A 14,830-nucleotide genomic window follows, 5' to 3' on the forward strand; every position below is an offset into this window, starting at 1 on the left:
TAGGAATAAATCCAATCTAACTCAGTAGGGCATACTTCTGTATAGACAGGCATGTTTGCACCGTAAATCAATGTGAACAAAGGGGGGGGACCCAATCCAACATGCAATTGGGGCTATCTAAAAGTGAAAATTCTCAGGTTTGGCTTTTGCCATGCTTCTTTTGCTGTATCAACTTTGTAAATGTCAGTAATTCAGCTTTTTTATTTAAACTGCTTGAGAACAAGGGTGGTTGGTGATGTGATGTTTCTTGGGATTTTGCTGTAATGTATATTGCCTGATCTTCCCAATGTCTATCTTGCATGATACAAAATATTTAGATTTTTCACCGTGTTTTGAGATTTGCAACCCAATTCTGTTTTAAAATATTAATAAAGCTGGTTACTTCTATCTATACGATACAGTGGTACCTCGGGTTACAAACACCTCGGGTTACAGACTCCGCTAACCCGGAAGTAGTACCTCGGGTTAAGAACTTTACCTCAGAACGAGAACAGAAATCGGCCGGTGGGGGCACACCGGCACTGGGAGACCCCATTAGCTAAAGTGGTACCTCAGGTTAAGAACGGTTTCAGGTTAAGAATGGACCTCCGGAACGAATTGACTTCGTAACCAGATGCGTTCATTTTTGAACCTAAAAGATGGAGTTGTCCACAGTAGCAGATTTGATGTGGAACTTCTGCTAGGGGTAAATGTGCATAAACGTCCCTAGGGGCATGTGCTAATCTCTCCTGCGTGATCTGTAGATTTTGCAATGTTCTACTTATGCAAGTAGAAGATTTGCAAGATTTTGCAATGTTCTACTTATGCAAGATCTCTTAGGCTCGCAGACCAGAGAGGCGAAACTTCTACTCCAGCTATGGACTTATTTTCTCCTTGGGGCAGGGTATGGGGTGTGAACAGTGCTGGATTTACATATAAAGCTATAGCTTAGGGGCCCACTCTCTTGCCCCACCTCCCAATATACTTCTTCTTAATTGTATCTCACTATTAATATACTTCCTCTTAATTGTATTTCAGTTCAACAATTACTTTGATAAAATACATATTTTGTTATGTGCAAATGGCTTAGATACCTATTACAGGGTTACCTTGGTTTACAACCATAATCCGTTCTGGAGGTCCGGTTGTAAACTGTCCTATGTTTCAGGACAGAATTATAAGTTAAAAACTTATGAACAATTGAAAGACCAAGTTACGAACTGGCTGCAATATCATCAGATTAATGAAACATTCAAAGCAGATAAGAAGGTTGGTTTTCAGATAGAAAAATCCAAGTTGGAGACAGAACTACTAGAATCGAAAAGTAAAAATCTTTCCAGAATGTACAATTTATTATTGGGGTGGCATACGCAAGATGAGTTGGTGAAATCGGCTATGATTAAATGGGCAAAAGACCTTGGGCATAACATTATGATGGAGGATTGGGAAAGACTGTGGAACCAGAGTATTAAATTTACAGCGTGCAGTTTATTAAGGGAGAACTTTATGAAAATGATTTACAGGTGGTATTTGACCCCTGTTAAACTTGCAAAAATGCATCAGGGATTAAGTAAGAAATGTTGGAAGTGTAAGCAATCCGAAGGAACTTTCTTTCATATGTGGTGGTTGTACCCTAAGGTGAAGGACTTTTGGGAAAAGATTTATAATGAGTTGAAAAAAATACTTAGATATACTTTTAAGAAAAAGCCTGAAGCCTTTTTGTTAGGTATTTTAGGTAAAGACATTTTGAAATGTGATAGAAATTTAGTGTTGTATGCCACAACAGCAGCAAGAGTTGTAATAGCAAAAAACTGGAAATTGGAAGAATTACCTACTGTTGAACAATGGCAGATGAAGATGATGGAATATATGGAGCCTGCTGAAATGACCGGGAGAATCCGTAACCAGAGAGAGGACGCGGTGGAAAAAGAATGGGGAAAAATTAAATTGTATTTGAAAAAACATTGTAATATTTAAAATTAATTTGTGTTTGGAAAATAAGGATAGGCTGTCAATTTTAAGTTGAAGTAATTAAGGAGAATTTTAGGAATATATGGATTTTAGAATAGATTTGGAATTGTTTTAGATATGAATAGTTTTAGATGGTAAAGTGTTGTATTTTTTATTTTTTTAAGAGATAATAATATGTATAAAATATGTGAGGAAAATTAAATTTGGAAGGTTACGTGAAATATTCTAAAGGGACGCAAATAAGGGGAAACAGGAGGAAGTCCAAAAAATGATGATAGAAAAAAGTAGATTTTGGTAAGATGATATATTTTTGTTTTTTGTTTTTTCTTCTATCTTTGATGTATTGTATTTTGTAGTTGTGTTACTTGTTTTTGTTTGTTCTTATTGTAGTTGTTTTGTTGTTGGATGCGTTTTGTGGTTTTTTGGAAAAATCAATAAATATTATTTTTAAAAAAAACTGTCCTATGTTCTCTCAGGTGTGATTTGTGGGATGTCTTCTTATGCAGTGCAGTTCTGAGGCTCTATGGTAAAGGAGGAAACGTTTCAAGACATAGTCAGCATCAGGTATGCCTGGATCTGTTTGCTGAGGTATGCCAAAAATCTGTTCCTGCTTCACTTCCAACTATTCTATCTTAGAACTAGGCTATGTCAGTCTTCCTTAACCTGGTGTCTTACCACCTGCCTTTTAGGGAGGTTTGTATTAACATGCAGGCTGTCGGGATAACCAGTCGCTGGAGAGCCTGCTCCCACTGGTTATGAAGGGTTCTTGAAGGTCGTGAGGAGTTCGGGATTAGATGAAGGCTGAAGAGGATAGCGATAGGCAGCAAGAAGCAAAGTAAAAGGTTGTGGCCCGAAGAAGCAGAAGGAGGCCAAAATAAATGAGACTGCAGTCGGTGGTTTAAGTGCACTCACGAATGCGAGCGAGCTCTCCGTCTCTGTGTCACTCTCTCTCTTGCTAACAGAGGCAGGGGCTATTTATTAACAAATTATACAGCGTCACCAACTCAGCATAAACCAATCACAACATAGCAATAACGAGTCTTCGGGCGGGAAACCAGCCTTGCAGCCGTTAGCAGGAGGCTTCCTGGCGCGCTTTTGGGACGGCGCGGAGGGATCCAGGCTCCAACTCCAGCCGGATCTTCTTCCTTCTGCGCGGTAGCGTGGAAGGATCGGCAAAGCGGCTATCGCGCGGGAGGAAACCAAAAATGTATTCCCACAGCAGGCCACACAAATGTCTCCTCCATCCCTAGTCCATAGCTGTCAACTTTTCCCTTTTCCTGCGAGGAATCCTATTCGGAATAAGGGATTTCCCTTAAAAAAAAGGAAAAAGTTGACAGCTATGCCCTAGTCATGTAACCAGAATGAAGAGTAGGCTGCTGCTTTGCACTAAAGACACCTGAAGATGCCCACTCTTAAAATTCTTACATGATATAAGCAAGCCAGGGTGCTAAAATGAATGGCCCAATATATGTGGATGGACTGGTTGACTGTGTGTATGTTGTTTTTATAGGCCGGAAAAGGGAAGGAATGAAGCTAACCCTTGTTATCTTTGCCTCATGGGCACAGCTTGGGCCGTGTCGGTGAGCCTTTTAGATCCGGCCAATTTGCTAGGCCTCCTCTTTTTTAAAAATTTTCCTCTGTGGTGATCACTCAGCACCACTTTTTCTTCTTTCTACCTTAGCTGCGCAAACCCCGTAAGGCAGGATTTGGAAGTAAGAGTGAAGAAGTAAGTAAATTTCCTTCCATTTTCCATTCAACCAGATTTATCCAGCTCTGTATTTCCAGGGGCTACTCTGTCCCAATAATCCAGCCCCCCCCCCCCGGCCGGTGGTTTAGTCTGTTTAGGCTAGTAAACACTGCGGCAGAGAAAGTCTCAGATTCAATCACTGGCATATCCAGGCTGGATCTAAACAGATATTTAAAAAACGCTGTGAAAATGCCTTTTTTAAAAAAGTAAAATATATCTGGAATTTGCCATTAGCTCACCAGCACACCTAATGTTACATTTGTATAATGCACTTAAAACATTATATTTCCAGCTAGGAAAAACCCTGCCTGAAATTCTGGAGAGTCTAATTCACCTCTGTTCCTAAACACTTGTATATACACTCCAACCCCCAAAAGAGAAGCACAGTCTCACACACTCTCTTATACAACACATTCCCCTGATGAACCTAAACACTTGGCAGCATTAGAGGGGCCAGAGTGAAAAAACAGAACAGGACAGGACTCTTGCACCTTTATTGTTGTGTAGAAGACTGAAACGCAGCAGGTGTAGTTTGTCAGGCGGCCGGGGTGTGTGTGTGAGCCCTTCCTTCTTTTACCCCTGCCCACCTAGACAGATTCTTCCATACCTGGGTTCATATTTGCCCATTTCAAGTTTGTTTGTGTACAGCTGTAGTTCTCAGCTTATTGTCCAGGCAGCTCTGAAAGCAAGTGAGGTTTGGCAGGCTTAGAAAATAATTTATCACTTCCAGCATTTTAAAATGACTGACAGGCCAGGGGTAATTTACCCTCCCGCAGTGCTAGTGAAGCCAATGGGACTAGAATCATGTTGATTCAATTGAAAACCTGTTCGGTTCAAATACTGTTGTTCATGGAGAGCCAGATTGAAATGAAACACAGTCTGACAGGTATATTTCTTCACAGATGATGCAGTTTGGTCCATATGGATACATGAATTCCCACAAGTAAGTTCACTCTTTTCTTGGTTCTTGGAACATACAACTTTCTATACTCCAGAGGATAGCTCAGTCAGTAGACCATGGACTCTTAATCTCAGGGTCATGGTCCAAGACCTACATTGGGCAAAAGATTCCTGCATTGCAGAGAGTTGAAATAGATGATCCCTTTCAACTCTATTATTCTATGATTTTATTACATGTTGTTGTTGTTGTTGTTGTTGTTGTTGTACCGCACCCATCTGACTGGGTTGCCCCAGCCACTCTGGGCAGCTTCCAACATATATTTAAAAACATGTATAACCTGCCTTGCCACTAAGGATCTCAATGCGGCACACATGGCTCTCCTTCAATTTATCCTCACGACAACCCTGCAAGGTAGGGTTGAGGGAGACCCAAGGCCATCCAGCGAACATCATGGCAGAGAAGGTATTTGAACCTGGGTTTCACTGGTCTTAGACCAACACTCCAATCAGAAATGCTATCTCACCATGTGCTGCTTTTGTTTCTCTTTCAATCACATTTCAGCTGGCTCATTTGGCAGCTTCTTTATATGGCTACCGCTCGGGTTTCCCGCAGATGTTCCCCCAGCAGCCTATATCGCCCCAGCAGAGATTTTTCCTCTGGCCGCAGCAGACACCAGTGCATCAAGTCGCCAGGCTGCCCCCACGCAAGCCTCACCAAACTCCAGCGGCCAGGCAGCCAAACATCAGGCCGCAGCCAAGGCCGCAGTTAAAACCACAACATCCGAGGCGTCCGCAGCCACAACCACGATTACAGCAGCCACCAAGGCAGCCTCAGAATACCCGCCCTTCTCAGACTCACCAACAAGTGCTGGTCATCAACCCCAAAGGGGGAAGCAGCAACAGCCTCAGGTAAACAAGCAGGTTTGATCTGGGGGGGAATTGCTCCGATGTCCCCGGCATCTCAACATCTGCCATTGCAAGGGATCAGCAGGGACGGCCCTATCATTAGCCAGAATGAGGATCTGCTTCAGGCAGCAGATGTTGTAGGGCAGCAGTGGAAGTCTGTCCCCACACCCGCTTCCTTCTTTTGGAGGACAGAGCTGTGAGTTCCACACAACCTTTCCTGAAGCTTCTAATATAATTTGTTTTGCTCAGGTGGGTGGCGGATGCTGTCCCATTGAAGTAAGAGTCGGCTGCCAGTCCAGTCAGCTTCTGTACATGGACCAGGGCTGAGAGGAGGTGCCATATTGACCTTGCCTCAGGCAACAATAGTCCTGGGTCAGTCCCTGGCCTTCAGCCCTTACTCCCATCGCTGTATCTCCAGGCCAGGGAAAGAAGCTGCAAATTTTCTACTTGTCACAAAATGTTAGGGTGACCCCCTTGGCCTACTTTACAGGAGGTGGGGAGTGGCGTCCTATATTTGAAGGCATTCTCTATTTGAAGGACTGCCCTGCCCATATATGGGTTAAAAATAAAGAACCCCAAGTTTGGAGAGCTGTGGCCTTGAAATTGGTATTTGGATGGCACACTGAGCTGGCACAAATGTCACTTGGTCACAGCCTTCCCGCTATGGGGAGATTTAGTTTCTTTCTATGCAATTACAAAAAAATTGGGGTCTAAATTGTGCCCTCTTTGCCCATGCGTAAGTGGCCCCCTGAAGACACAGGAAAAAGACACAGGTGGCGACCCTAGTTTTCATTTTTAGGCTATGATTATAGAGCATATGCATCAGAAAGGATGGGTATTGAGGGGGGGGAGAGAAAATGAGAGCATGTGACATATTGCACATGTGCCAGCACTGAATGTACACACCATACATTTAAAGCACACACCCCCAAAGCATCCCAGGAACTGTAGTTTTGTTAGGGGCGCCAAGTGTGGGGGTAAACTACAGTTCCCACGGTTTCTTTTCGGGAAGGGTGCATGTCTTAAATGTATGGTGTTACACACCTTAGTTTTGGACATTTTCCACGTTAAAGGGGGAAATGTGTTATGTCAGGGGTCAGCAAACTTTTTCAGCAGGGGTCTGGTCCACTGTCCCTCAGACCTTGTGGTGGCCAGACTATATTTTGGAGGGGGGGGGAAACAAATTCCTATGCCCCACAAATAATGCAGAGATGCATTTAAATAAAAAGACACATTCTACTCATGTAAAAACACGCTGATTCCCGGACCGTCCGTGGGCCGGATTTAGAAAGTGATTGGTCCGGATCCGGCCCCTGGGCCTTAGTTTGCCTACCCATGTGTTATGTGGTGTCAGGCAAACCAACAGAACAGAAGCTACTCTCAGTGGTCATTTTAGGCAAAACAATGATAGCTGGAAATGTAGGTGGAATCACACTATTCTCTTTTATTGTAATCATGACATAGAGACTTTTTTTGTTTTGTTTTGTTTTTTTGCAGGGAGTGTTAGATTTTTTCATAATGACACCTTCTCTTTCCCCCTCCAGGCATTCCCACCACAGCAACAATATCCTTGGCACTTCCCTCAGGTGAATGGATGTTCCTTGTTTAACACACGCAGAGAAATTTGACAATCATTTTAAGGGCTACAGTTGTGGGGTCTTTTTTGTTTTTTATTAAAAAGGACTTCTGGTTAATTGGCCAGCAGATCTCTCCTTAAAATAAAATACTTCTAAGTTAAATTCTTCTAAATTCACAGGTGGAAGATGCTTTCTCAGGGCAGCCAAAGCTTCCTCTTCTCAAACATGGGAGGAAGGGCTTAGAAACTCATTTTGGCATTAAGCGGTATATTGATGGATTCATTAATATCAGTAACTGACAATAATGATACTTTTGAAAATGATCTGTATGCAGATTGAGCTGATCACTGAAAACTCACATGGTTCATCTACTAAGATTTCTTCAATGGATTTGTTGCCGGCACCATGGCAACATTGGTCCAATGCATGCTTCCTCACAGATCTTTATGGTTTTTGTTTACATAGGAAGAAAAGTGAACCACCAATAAATCAGAAACCACACCTGTGGTTGGGTGATTTTGAGGAGACTCCATGTAAAAATTATGCATTATCCATTAATGATCCATGTTTTTGTACCATGAAAACTCTGGGAAACACCAGATCTGTGGTTCTTGTGGCAGTCAACAGGTGCCAAAATGATCTGTCATGTGATGGTGGGTGGAAGGAGGAATCCATGAAAAACTTAAGCAGTATCAGGGGGCTGCATTTAAAAAAATATATATTTTATTTTATTTTTAATTTAATTTTTTGGATCGTTGTGTCTCCTAGATCTCACCCCATTCTCTCTTACCTTCTGGGTCACTTTGATGCTGTTCAGATGCTCTGATCTCTGACAAGCACTTACCTGTAGAGCTAAAAGTGGAAGTGGGAATTGGTGCTGACATGCTGGGAGTCTGCTCTGCTTCTCTCCACCTGGCTTGGGGTGGGGCTTGACAGGCTCCATAAAGGAGTGCTGCTGCTGCTGGTGGTGGGCAGAGAGGGCCCTGTTTTTGTTTCGTTTCTTTTTTCAAAATGCTTTTATTTTTTTATTTATGTCATTTTAAATTGTGATTGATATTAATGCGCCAGAAGCGGTTTAGTCGTGCTGGCCACATGCCCCAGAAAGCTGTCTGTGGACAAACGCTGGCTCCCTCGGTCTGAAAGCCGTCCAGGGTGTCCCTTTACCTTTTTAACCTTTTTACCTAGATTTTATGATTTATGTGGAAATTGTTTTCCATTTGGTTGTGTACTTTTTGATGCGTTTTATTTATTGTGTACGACTTCTGTTATGTTGGTAATTATCTAAATCTTGTCATGTTGTAAGCAGCCTTGAGCACTGTTTTAACTATGGAAAGGCGGCATACAAATAAAATGATGAATGATGGGTGGAATTGGTGCCACTTCCTTGTTAAACTTTATGTATGAGGAGGAGGAAGTAATCACCATCCACATGAGGAAGGGGGCGGGGGAGGCACAGAGATGCTAATGTGGGGACCAGGGGAAGTCCAGAGGTGCTGATGTGCAGTGGTTTATATTATAAAGTTCCCATACAGCCCATAATAAGTGTGAAGTGGCCCTAAGTTTAGCTTTGTTGAAATATTCTCATCTGATCCTGCATGCTCAGAGCACTTCTTTATTGTTGTAAATTGTAAACCATTTGGCCAGGGTGGTATGTTAAGCTAATTCCTTGTCCAGTCACCAACTAGCAACCTTGGTTTCATTAGTTGGGATATGAACAGCTGCCTAGCATTCAAGCCACAGCACCACAGACACTGATAACATTTACTAACAATGGCGAAACTACAATTATGCTAACATGTGGCTGTTTTTCTTCTGCATTGTAGATGTTTGGTCATGGAGGCTTCCAACAGCAACCATTTGGTCCACATCGGGGAGTAAGATATTCCATTTAAAGGCTTTGGGGGTAGTGGTGACAATTTTGGGGACCACTTAGCTCTATCCCATAGCTAAAGTGGCTTGTTTAACCAGGAATGATTGGTTGACAATGCCTTTGTCTGAATTCATAGAATCATAGAGTTGGAAGAGACCACAAGGGCCATCCAGTCCAACCCCCTACCAAGCAGGAAACACCACCAAAGCATTCCTATCAGTATCTCCATGGGCTGCGAGGGATTGTGTTATATTCTTAAGATTATCAATGTTTTAATTGTGTTGTTGTGGTTCTGGAAAAGTTAGAAAAGTAAATAAACAAGCCCTGTAAAACTAATATAGATCCACGCAGTGAATCCGAAATGCTGTTGATTCTTCCATTAGAAATATAAAGAGAACCTGCACAAGCAACGCTGACATCAAACCCTACATATATTAAGTAAAATAGAAACATCGTCACCCAACCCCAACCCCACCCACCCTCCCACCCTATCCACCTCTTTCCCCCTTTTTCTTCCCAATGTCTCAACAAATGAAACTGATTTGTAAAAATGATACATGTAAAAAATATGAGAGAGAGACATTGCACATACTTTTGTAAATCAAGAAATCTTTAATAAAAATACTTCAAAAAAAAAGAAATATAAAGAGATGGATTCAGTAGAACAAAGGGGAAAGGAGTTAAGCATTTTTTGTAGTGTGGTGGGTGGGTATGAATCTGTCCCTCATTATTGATCAAATAGCTCGTGTCTGAGAAGCGAGGGAGAACCTTGCGAATTTCAACACACCATGTGTGCTTAGACACTGGTCTTTATGTTTCAGAATAGCTAAGCAATCTAATTTTTATGCCTTACCTGCAAAGTCTATCTAAACTTACTCAATTTTATTTTTCTCCAGCATATGCCATTTGGACAGCCACCTGCCAGCAATGAAGAAGGGGTAAATACAATTTGATATAATTGGGATGGTGTGAGCTAAACTATATATGAAGCTGCAGGAAAGACGACTTCCGAGGCATCCTTCTACATTCTCCTGCTATAATGTTCACTTGGGAGCACCCTGCCCTTGACCTTCAAGAAGGTCAGGATGCACAGACCGCATGGCTTTAATGTTTCTAGTGCTCAGGACTGCTGAGTGATGAATGCATCTCTGAGGTCAAGGCCTTTAACCCACAGTTAAAATAACTTTTATAATTCTATTAACAATAACATTTCATTCACAATTGCTAGTAATTTTATTGTGTTGGGTGGTATCAAACTATTTTACTCTCTTTAATTATATTTGTAGACCCCCTATTACGGATATGGCTACCTTGGGATGGGAGGCAGACCTCCGTATTCTGAAGAGATGCTTGAGCAAGACTTTGAGGAGGCAAAAGAAAAAGAAACCCCTACAGCTGATCCCGCAACCAACTCAACGGTCTTGGAAACAAATTCAACCATCTCTAATCAACCAAGCCAGGCAGCGAATGGCACTGCTTCTGGGCTCAGTTCAGCAGGCAATGGGGCTAATTCGCCAGGCCTTGAGAGGAACTTGCTCAGTGGAAATGGGATCCCAACACCGTCACCCACGGCTCATGTGTCGGCAAGGAACGGAGCAACATGGAATGGCATTGATCCCTCAAGTCAAAGGCCTCCATCTCCAGATGTCAATGCCATTCAAAGCTTTCCTTCAGGGGGCCAACAACCCTCAGGGTATGGTGCACATGTCTATAAGCCCCAACCAGATATGGGAGATACAAGGCACAATGCTTTGATTTATAGAGGAAACCCCTCTACCCAAACTGAAAGCCCAACAAAGTCCTTGTCTTATGGAGAGTACTCTAACCACAGAGGCAATCTCCAGAATACAAACAGCAACCCTCCCTCATTGAACAATAGACCTAACTTATATGAGCAACAAGGGCAACCCCATTATCTTGAGATGAACCCATCAGGTCAAAGAGAAAGAGTGCCTTTTCCTAGTTCTGATCCACAAAGCCAGTGGAATAAAGTTCCAGTCTACAGGGATAATGGTCTAAATCACTCCCCATCTGAAGGCCGTTCCCTGGATCTGCAGTTTAATACAGTAGGACGAGTTGAGGATGTCTATAATGAAAGAGAAAACACTGAACGGCACCAGCCTTCTGGAATGCACCGAACAAGCGCATTTTCCCATCAGGAAGCATTCTCAGCCACAAGCAGAACTCCATTTGAAACAGAAGCCCAGCGGTATCAGTGGAAGGAGAAGCCCTTTATTCATCCAGATCGTGAAAGAGAACAATTTAAATCTTCACAAAACCGGAGGTGGAACAACCAAGAAGATCCACAGGTCTTCCGAGATGCTCCTCCCAGGTATAACTCGATGTATCCATCTGGTTCTTTTCAACAAACGGGACATGCCACTTACTCTGAAAGGGATCTCAATGGCCAACAAACCCATTCCGTTTATCCCAGAGGATGGGAGGATAGAGAACATTCACCCACAATGAGCCCAGCAAACCAAAGAGAAAGTCCACCATATTCTCTAGATTTGCCTTCAAATCAGATGCAAAGAAACACCTATCATAGAAACGTTCTGCAGGAGCATGAACCATATCCCAGGCAAAACCCATGGACCCAAGAAAAACAGGTGCTTGACCTTGACAGAGAGTACAGAAACCCTCCATACAATCCAACTCAACACCATGCATATCCAAAATATTCTATGGAGAATCCAGCCAACCAAAGAAGTAATTTGCCATATGAGGAAATTAACCGGTGGACTCCAGAAGAACATTCTCCAGTTCATGGCACAGAACACTTGAGACAAACAGAAAACACCCCATATCGCGTGAACAATGCATTCGGACCCAGAGAAAGGAATTTGGAGAACCAAGCACCACATTCTCCATTACAAAGCAGCACTCTCCTCCAAAGCAGACCACAGTATCCTGAAAGAGATGTTTGGGTCCCCCACATGGTGGGCCCATCTGCTCCGAAAGAAACTTCACCCTACTTTAATACCCACCCCACAGACTTCAGGAAAAACCCAGCGCATGCTGAAAATACAGAGGGAGCCATGCATGGAAGAGCACCCATTTCCAGTATTAATATTGCAGAAAGAAGTCATCATTCTGACACACTGAGATACCCAGATGACTACCCAAGAGAACCCAGAACTATCACCTCACACACGACCGCCAGCCACCTGTGCTGTGATGGTGACTCCCCAGTGCCAAGAGAGAACTTACTGGCACCACTGCAAAGTGCTCCTCGTTTCCAGTTTGCTTCATGGGAGCAAAAAGGAAGCTCGACATATCCAGAGAGCAACCATGTAAAGCATGCCAGGCATGCCCCCTACCCAGCTGGCATTCAATCTAATCACAGGGATACTTTTCTGAAGACTGGGGAAACAAAATCGCAGAGAGAAAACTTGGATGCATTTGGAGAGGAAATAGCAGGCCTACAGAATGGTCCACCATGCTCCAAATCGCAACTAAGAAAACAGAATGAACCTGAAGCCAACTATGAAACTGGTCTACCTGCACCTAGGAACACACCTTGGTATGGAAGCAGCATCCGAGGTGACGGACACAATGTCCTTGCTTGGATTGTGGGGGAAAATCAGTCCAAAAGAGAATCTGAAAGGGCAGCTTCTATGAAGTTTGTTCCTGAAAATGTACAGCCACCACCTCAAGGGATCAGAAGTGCAGCTCTTGATGGTGAAGATGTTAGGAAAGGAGAACGCGCAGCACTTGGGTTCAAGAGGACTCCATGCTTTGGAAGGTGGTTAAAGCAGTATTTATCCAGCACGGGAGCTCCATCTGGTGATCAGCAGCACGATCAGTTTTATCCAGATAACCCATTGCCCACTAGAAAGCCAGACATCATGGTGCCACCTGTACCACAGCCAATCTCTAGTACTAATCCATCTCATGATATAGAAGAAGCACCATTGAAATTCAGATCCCCGGGAGAAGAATTGGCTGAGCAAGCAAAGGAAAGGACACCAGACTGTTTACTTTTCCCAAACAAATGAAATGCTAAAGAACCTCCTTTTTTCAAGTTTGGAAAACAGCATCTCTAAAAAACAAAACAAAACAATGGAATGCTCACTCGGAGCACAGATGCAGGAAAATGGAATGTGCATAATTGCATAATTACAAAGAGGGGGAAATAACAGCTGAATTGTCTAGATAGTTTGTGCATGTGCATAATGTAGGTCATTTGGTATATGGTTTTTCAGACCTCGGCTGGCATTTCACCCTTCAACATTCTGACCTTCAACCTTTCTTCTGGTTTTCTGTAGGACTCAACCAAAATGGGCTCCCAAAACTCTCTAACCTAAGGTTACCAGATTCCCCCCAAAAAATAAATAAATCCGGGGACACTTTTCAACTTCCCCGTTCCGGGGATGGATTTTGTGAGGGGGCTGATTTGTAAATCCAAGGACTGTCCCTGGGAAATGGGGATGTCTGGTAAACTTACTCCAACCTGTTTGCAGGGGATGGTGAAATTCTTATTAATATATTTTGATTTATTATCTGCCTTCACCATCAGGTCCCAGGGCGGGTTACAATAATTTAAAATTCAATATTAAAAACAAATTACAGCCAAAGAGATAGGGATAGGTGGGGGTGGGAAATTATTTCCCTAAATATTCTCTTGGAAGCATGCAGAATTCAAATGGAAAGAGAGAGAGAGAGATGGACTATGTACCACAGGCAGCCTTCTCCCCTTCAGACCTTCCCTCAACATGTTAGTAGTGTGGGACTGGTCTGAGATGTCACAGTATGCCCGTGGTTGAGTGTGTGCAATCCTGCTGGCTCTCTGAATATGGCCTTATGTTCATGCACTAAGCCTTTTCCTTCCCTGCTGATTTCACTTTGCACAATGCTTTTCAAAACGGCAACACCATCCATGTTACGGAAACATCGGCATGGCTTTTCCTCACTGGGGCACAAATTACTTGTTTGAGGCAAATGTAATCTTCCCTTTCTTTTCTGAACATTTACTTGACATTAAAATGCATTTATTACGGACACTTTCCCCCCCTTTCATGTCTGTGTGGCGCATTTTTCCTGGTTCCATTTTGCTCCATCTCTCATCGCAGAAGATGCCAATTAAACTGTCACAAGTTTAAAGAAGTTCAGAATTCAAAACTGGCAGGGTTTAATGGTGCTCTTAAAATAGCATAATTAACCAGCTTCCAAGGAAAAACAGCAGTCTCCGTCGCTTCCCCAGTGATATGATGTAATATAGTCCCGGAGACAGCAAAGTGGTTTAGTACTACCTTAAAGCCAATTAAATGTAAGAGGTGCTGATTTAATCCAACAATAGAAGTACCAGGATGTCAAGTTACATGGGGATAATGGTCCTCTCTGTCCTTCAGAAGGCAATTAAAATGTTATTTAAGCACACGGGAGACTAAATGCACAGGAACACAGGAAACTGACTAATACATAGTCAGGGAGTTGGCCCATCTACCTTGCTATTGTCTGCTACAGTGACTGGTAGCAGCACTCCAGAGTCCTGGGCAGGTGTATTTCTCAGCTGTATCTGCAGATGTTGGGGACTGAACCTGGGATATTGGACTTACCAAGTGTGTGCTTTGCCCCCGAGCTATGTGTACACAAACAAGATGGGCTGCAGCCTTGCACATGGTAACAACAATCCACACACAGAGCTGATTTCAATGGACTTAATTAAAACTAAAGGTGGACAGGTCTAGCCTATTCTGCCTTGGATGTATTGCATTGTATCCTTTTGATACATGTTGCCATGAACACATGTGCCCCAAGTAGAGAAACACAGCATGTTGAAAACCAGTGCACTATGGTAAGCCGTCTTGAGTCCCTATCAGGGGAAAAGGGGGGTGGGGTTACACAAATATATAACAATAGCATTGCACAAAAGAGTAC

The 14,830-nt window shown here is 43.0% G+C and overlaps 1 protein-coding gene across 1 annotated transcript; it reads left to right on the forward strand.

The window, feature by feature from the left end:
* The first annotated feature begins 2,473 nt into the window (after positions 1-2,473).
* On the forward strand, positions 2,474-12,994 carry ENAM (enamelin). The gene is given in 6 exon segments (XM_033173801.1): positions 2,474-2,514; positions 5,108-5,481; positions 5,484-5,506; positions 7,048-7,089; positions 9,847-9,888; positions 10,237-12,994. Coding segments are annotated over 6 exon segments (3,234 nt in total). The 3' UTR covers positions 12,949-12,994.
* Positions 12,995-14,830: the final 1,836 nt, after the last annotated feature.

Source organism: Lacerta agilis, chromosome 16 (assembly GCF_009819535.1).
Source record: "Lacerta agilis isolate rLacAgi1 chromosome 16, rLacAgi1.pri, whole genome shotgun sequence".
Classification (NCBI taxonomy): Eukaryota; Metazoa; Chordata; class Lepidosauria; order Squamata; family Lacertidae; genus Lacerta; species Lacerta agilis.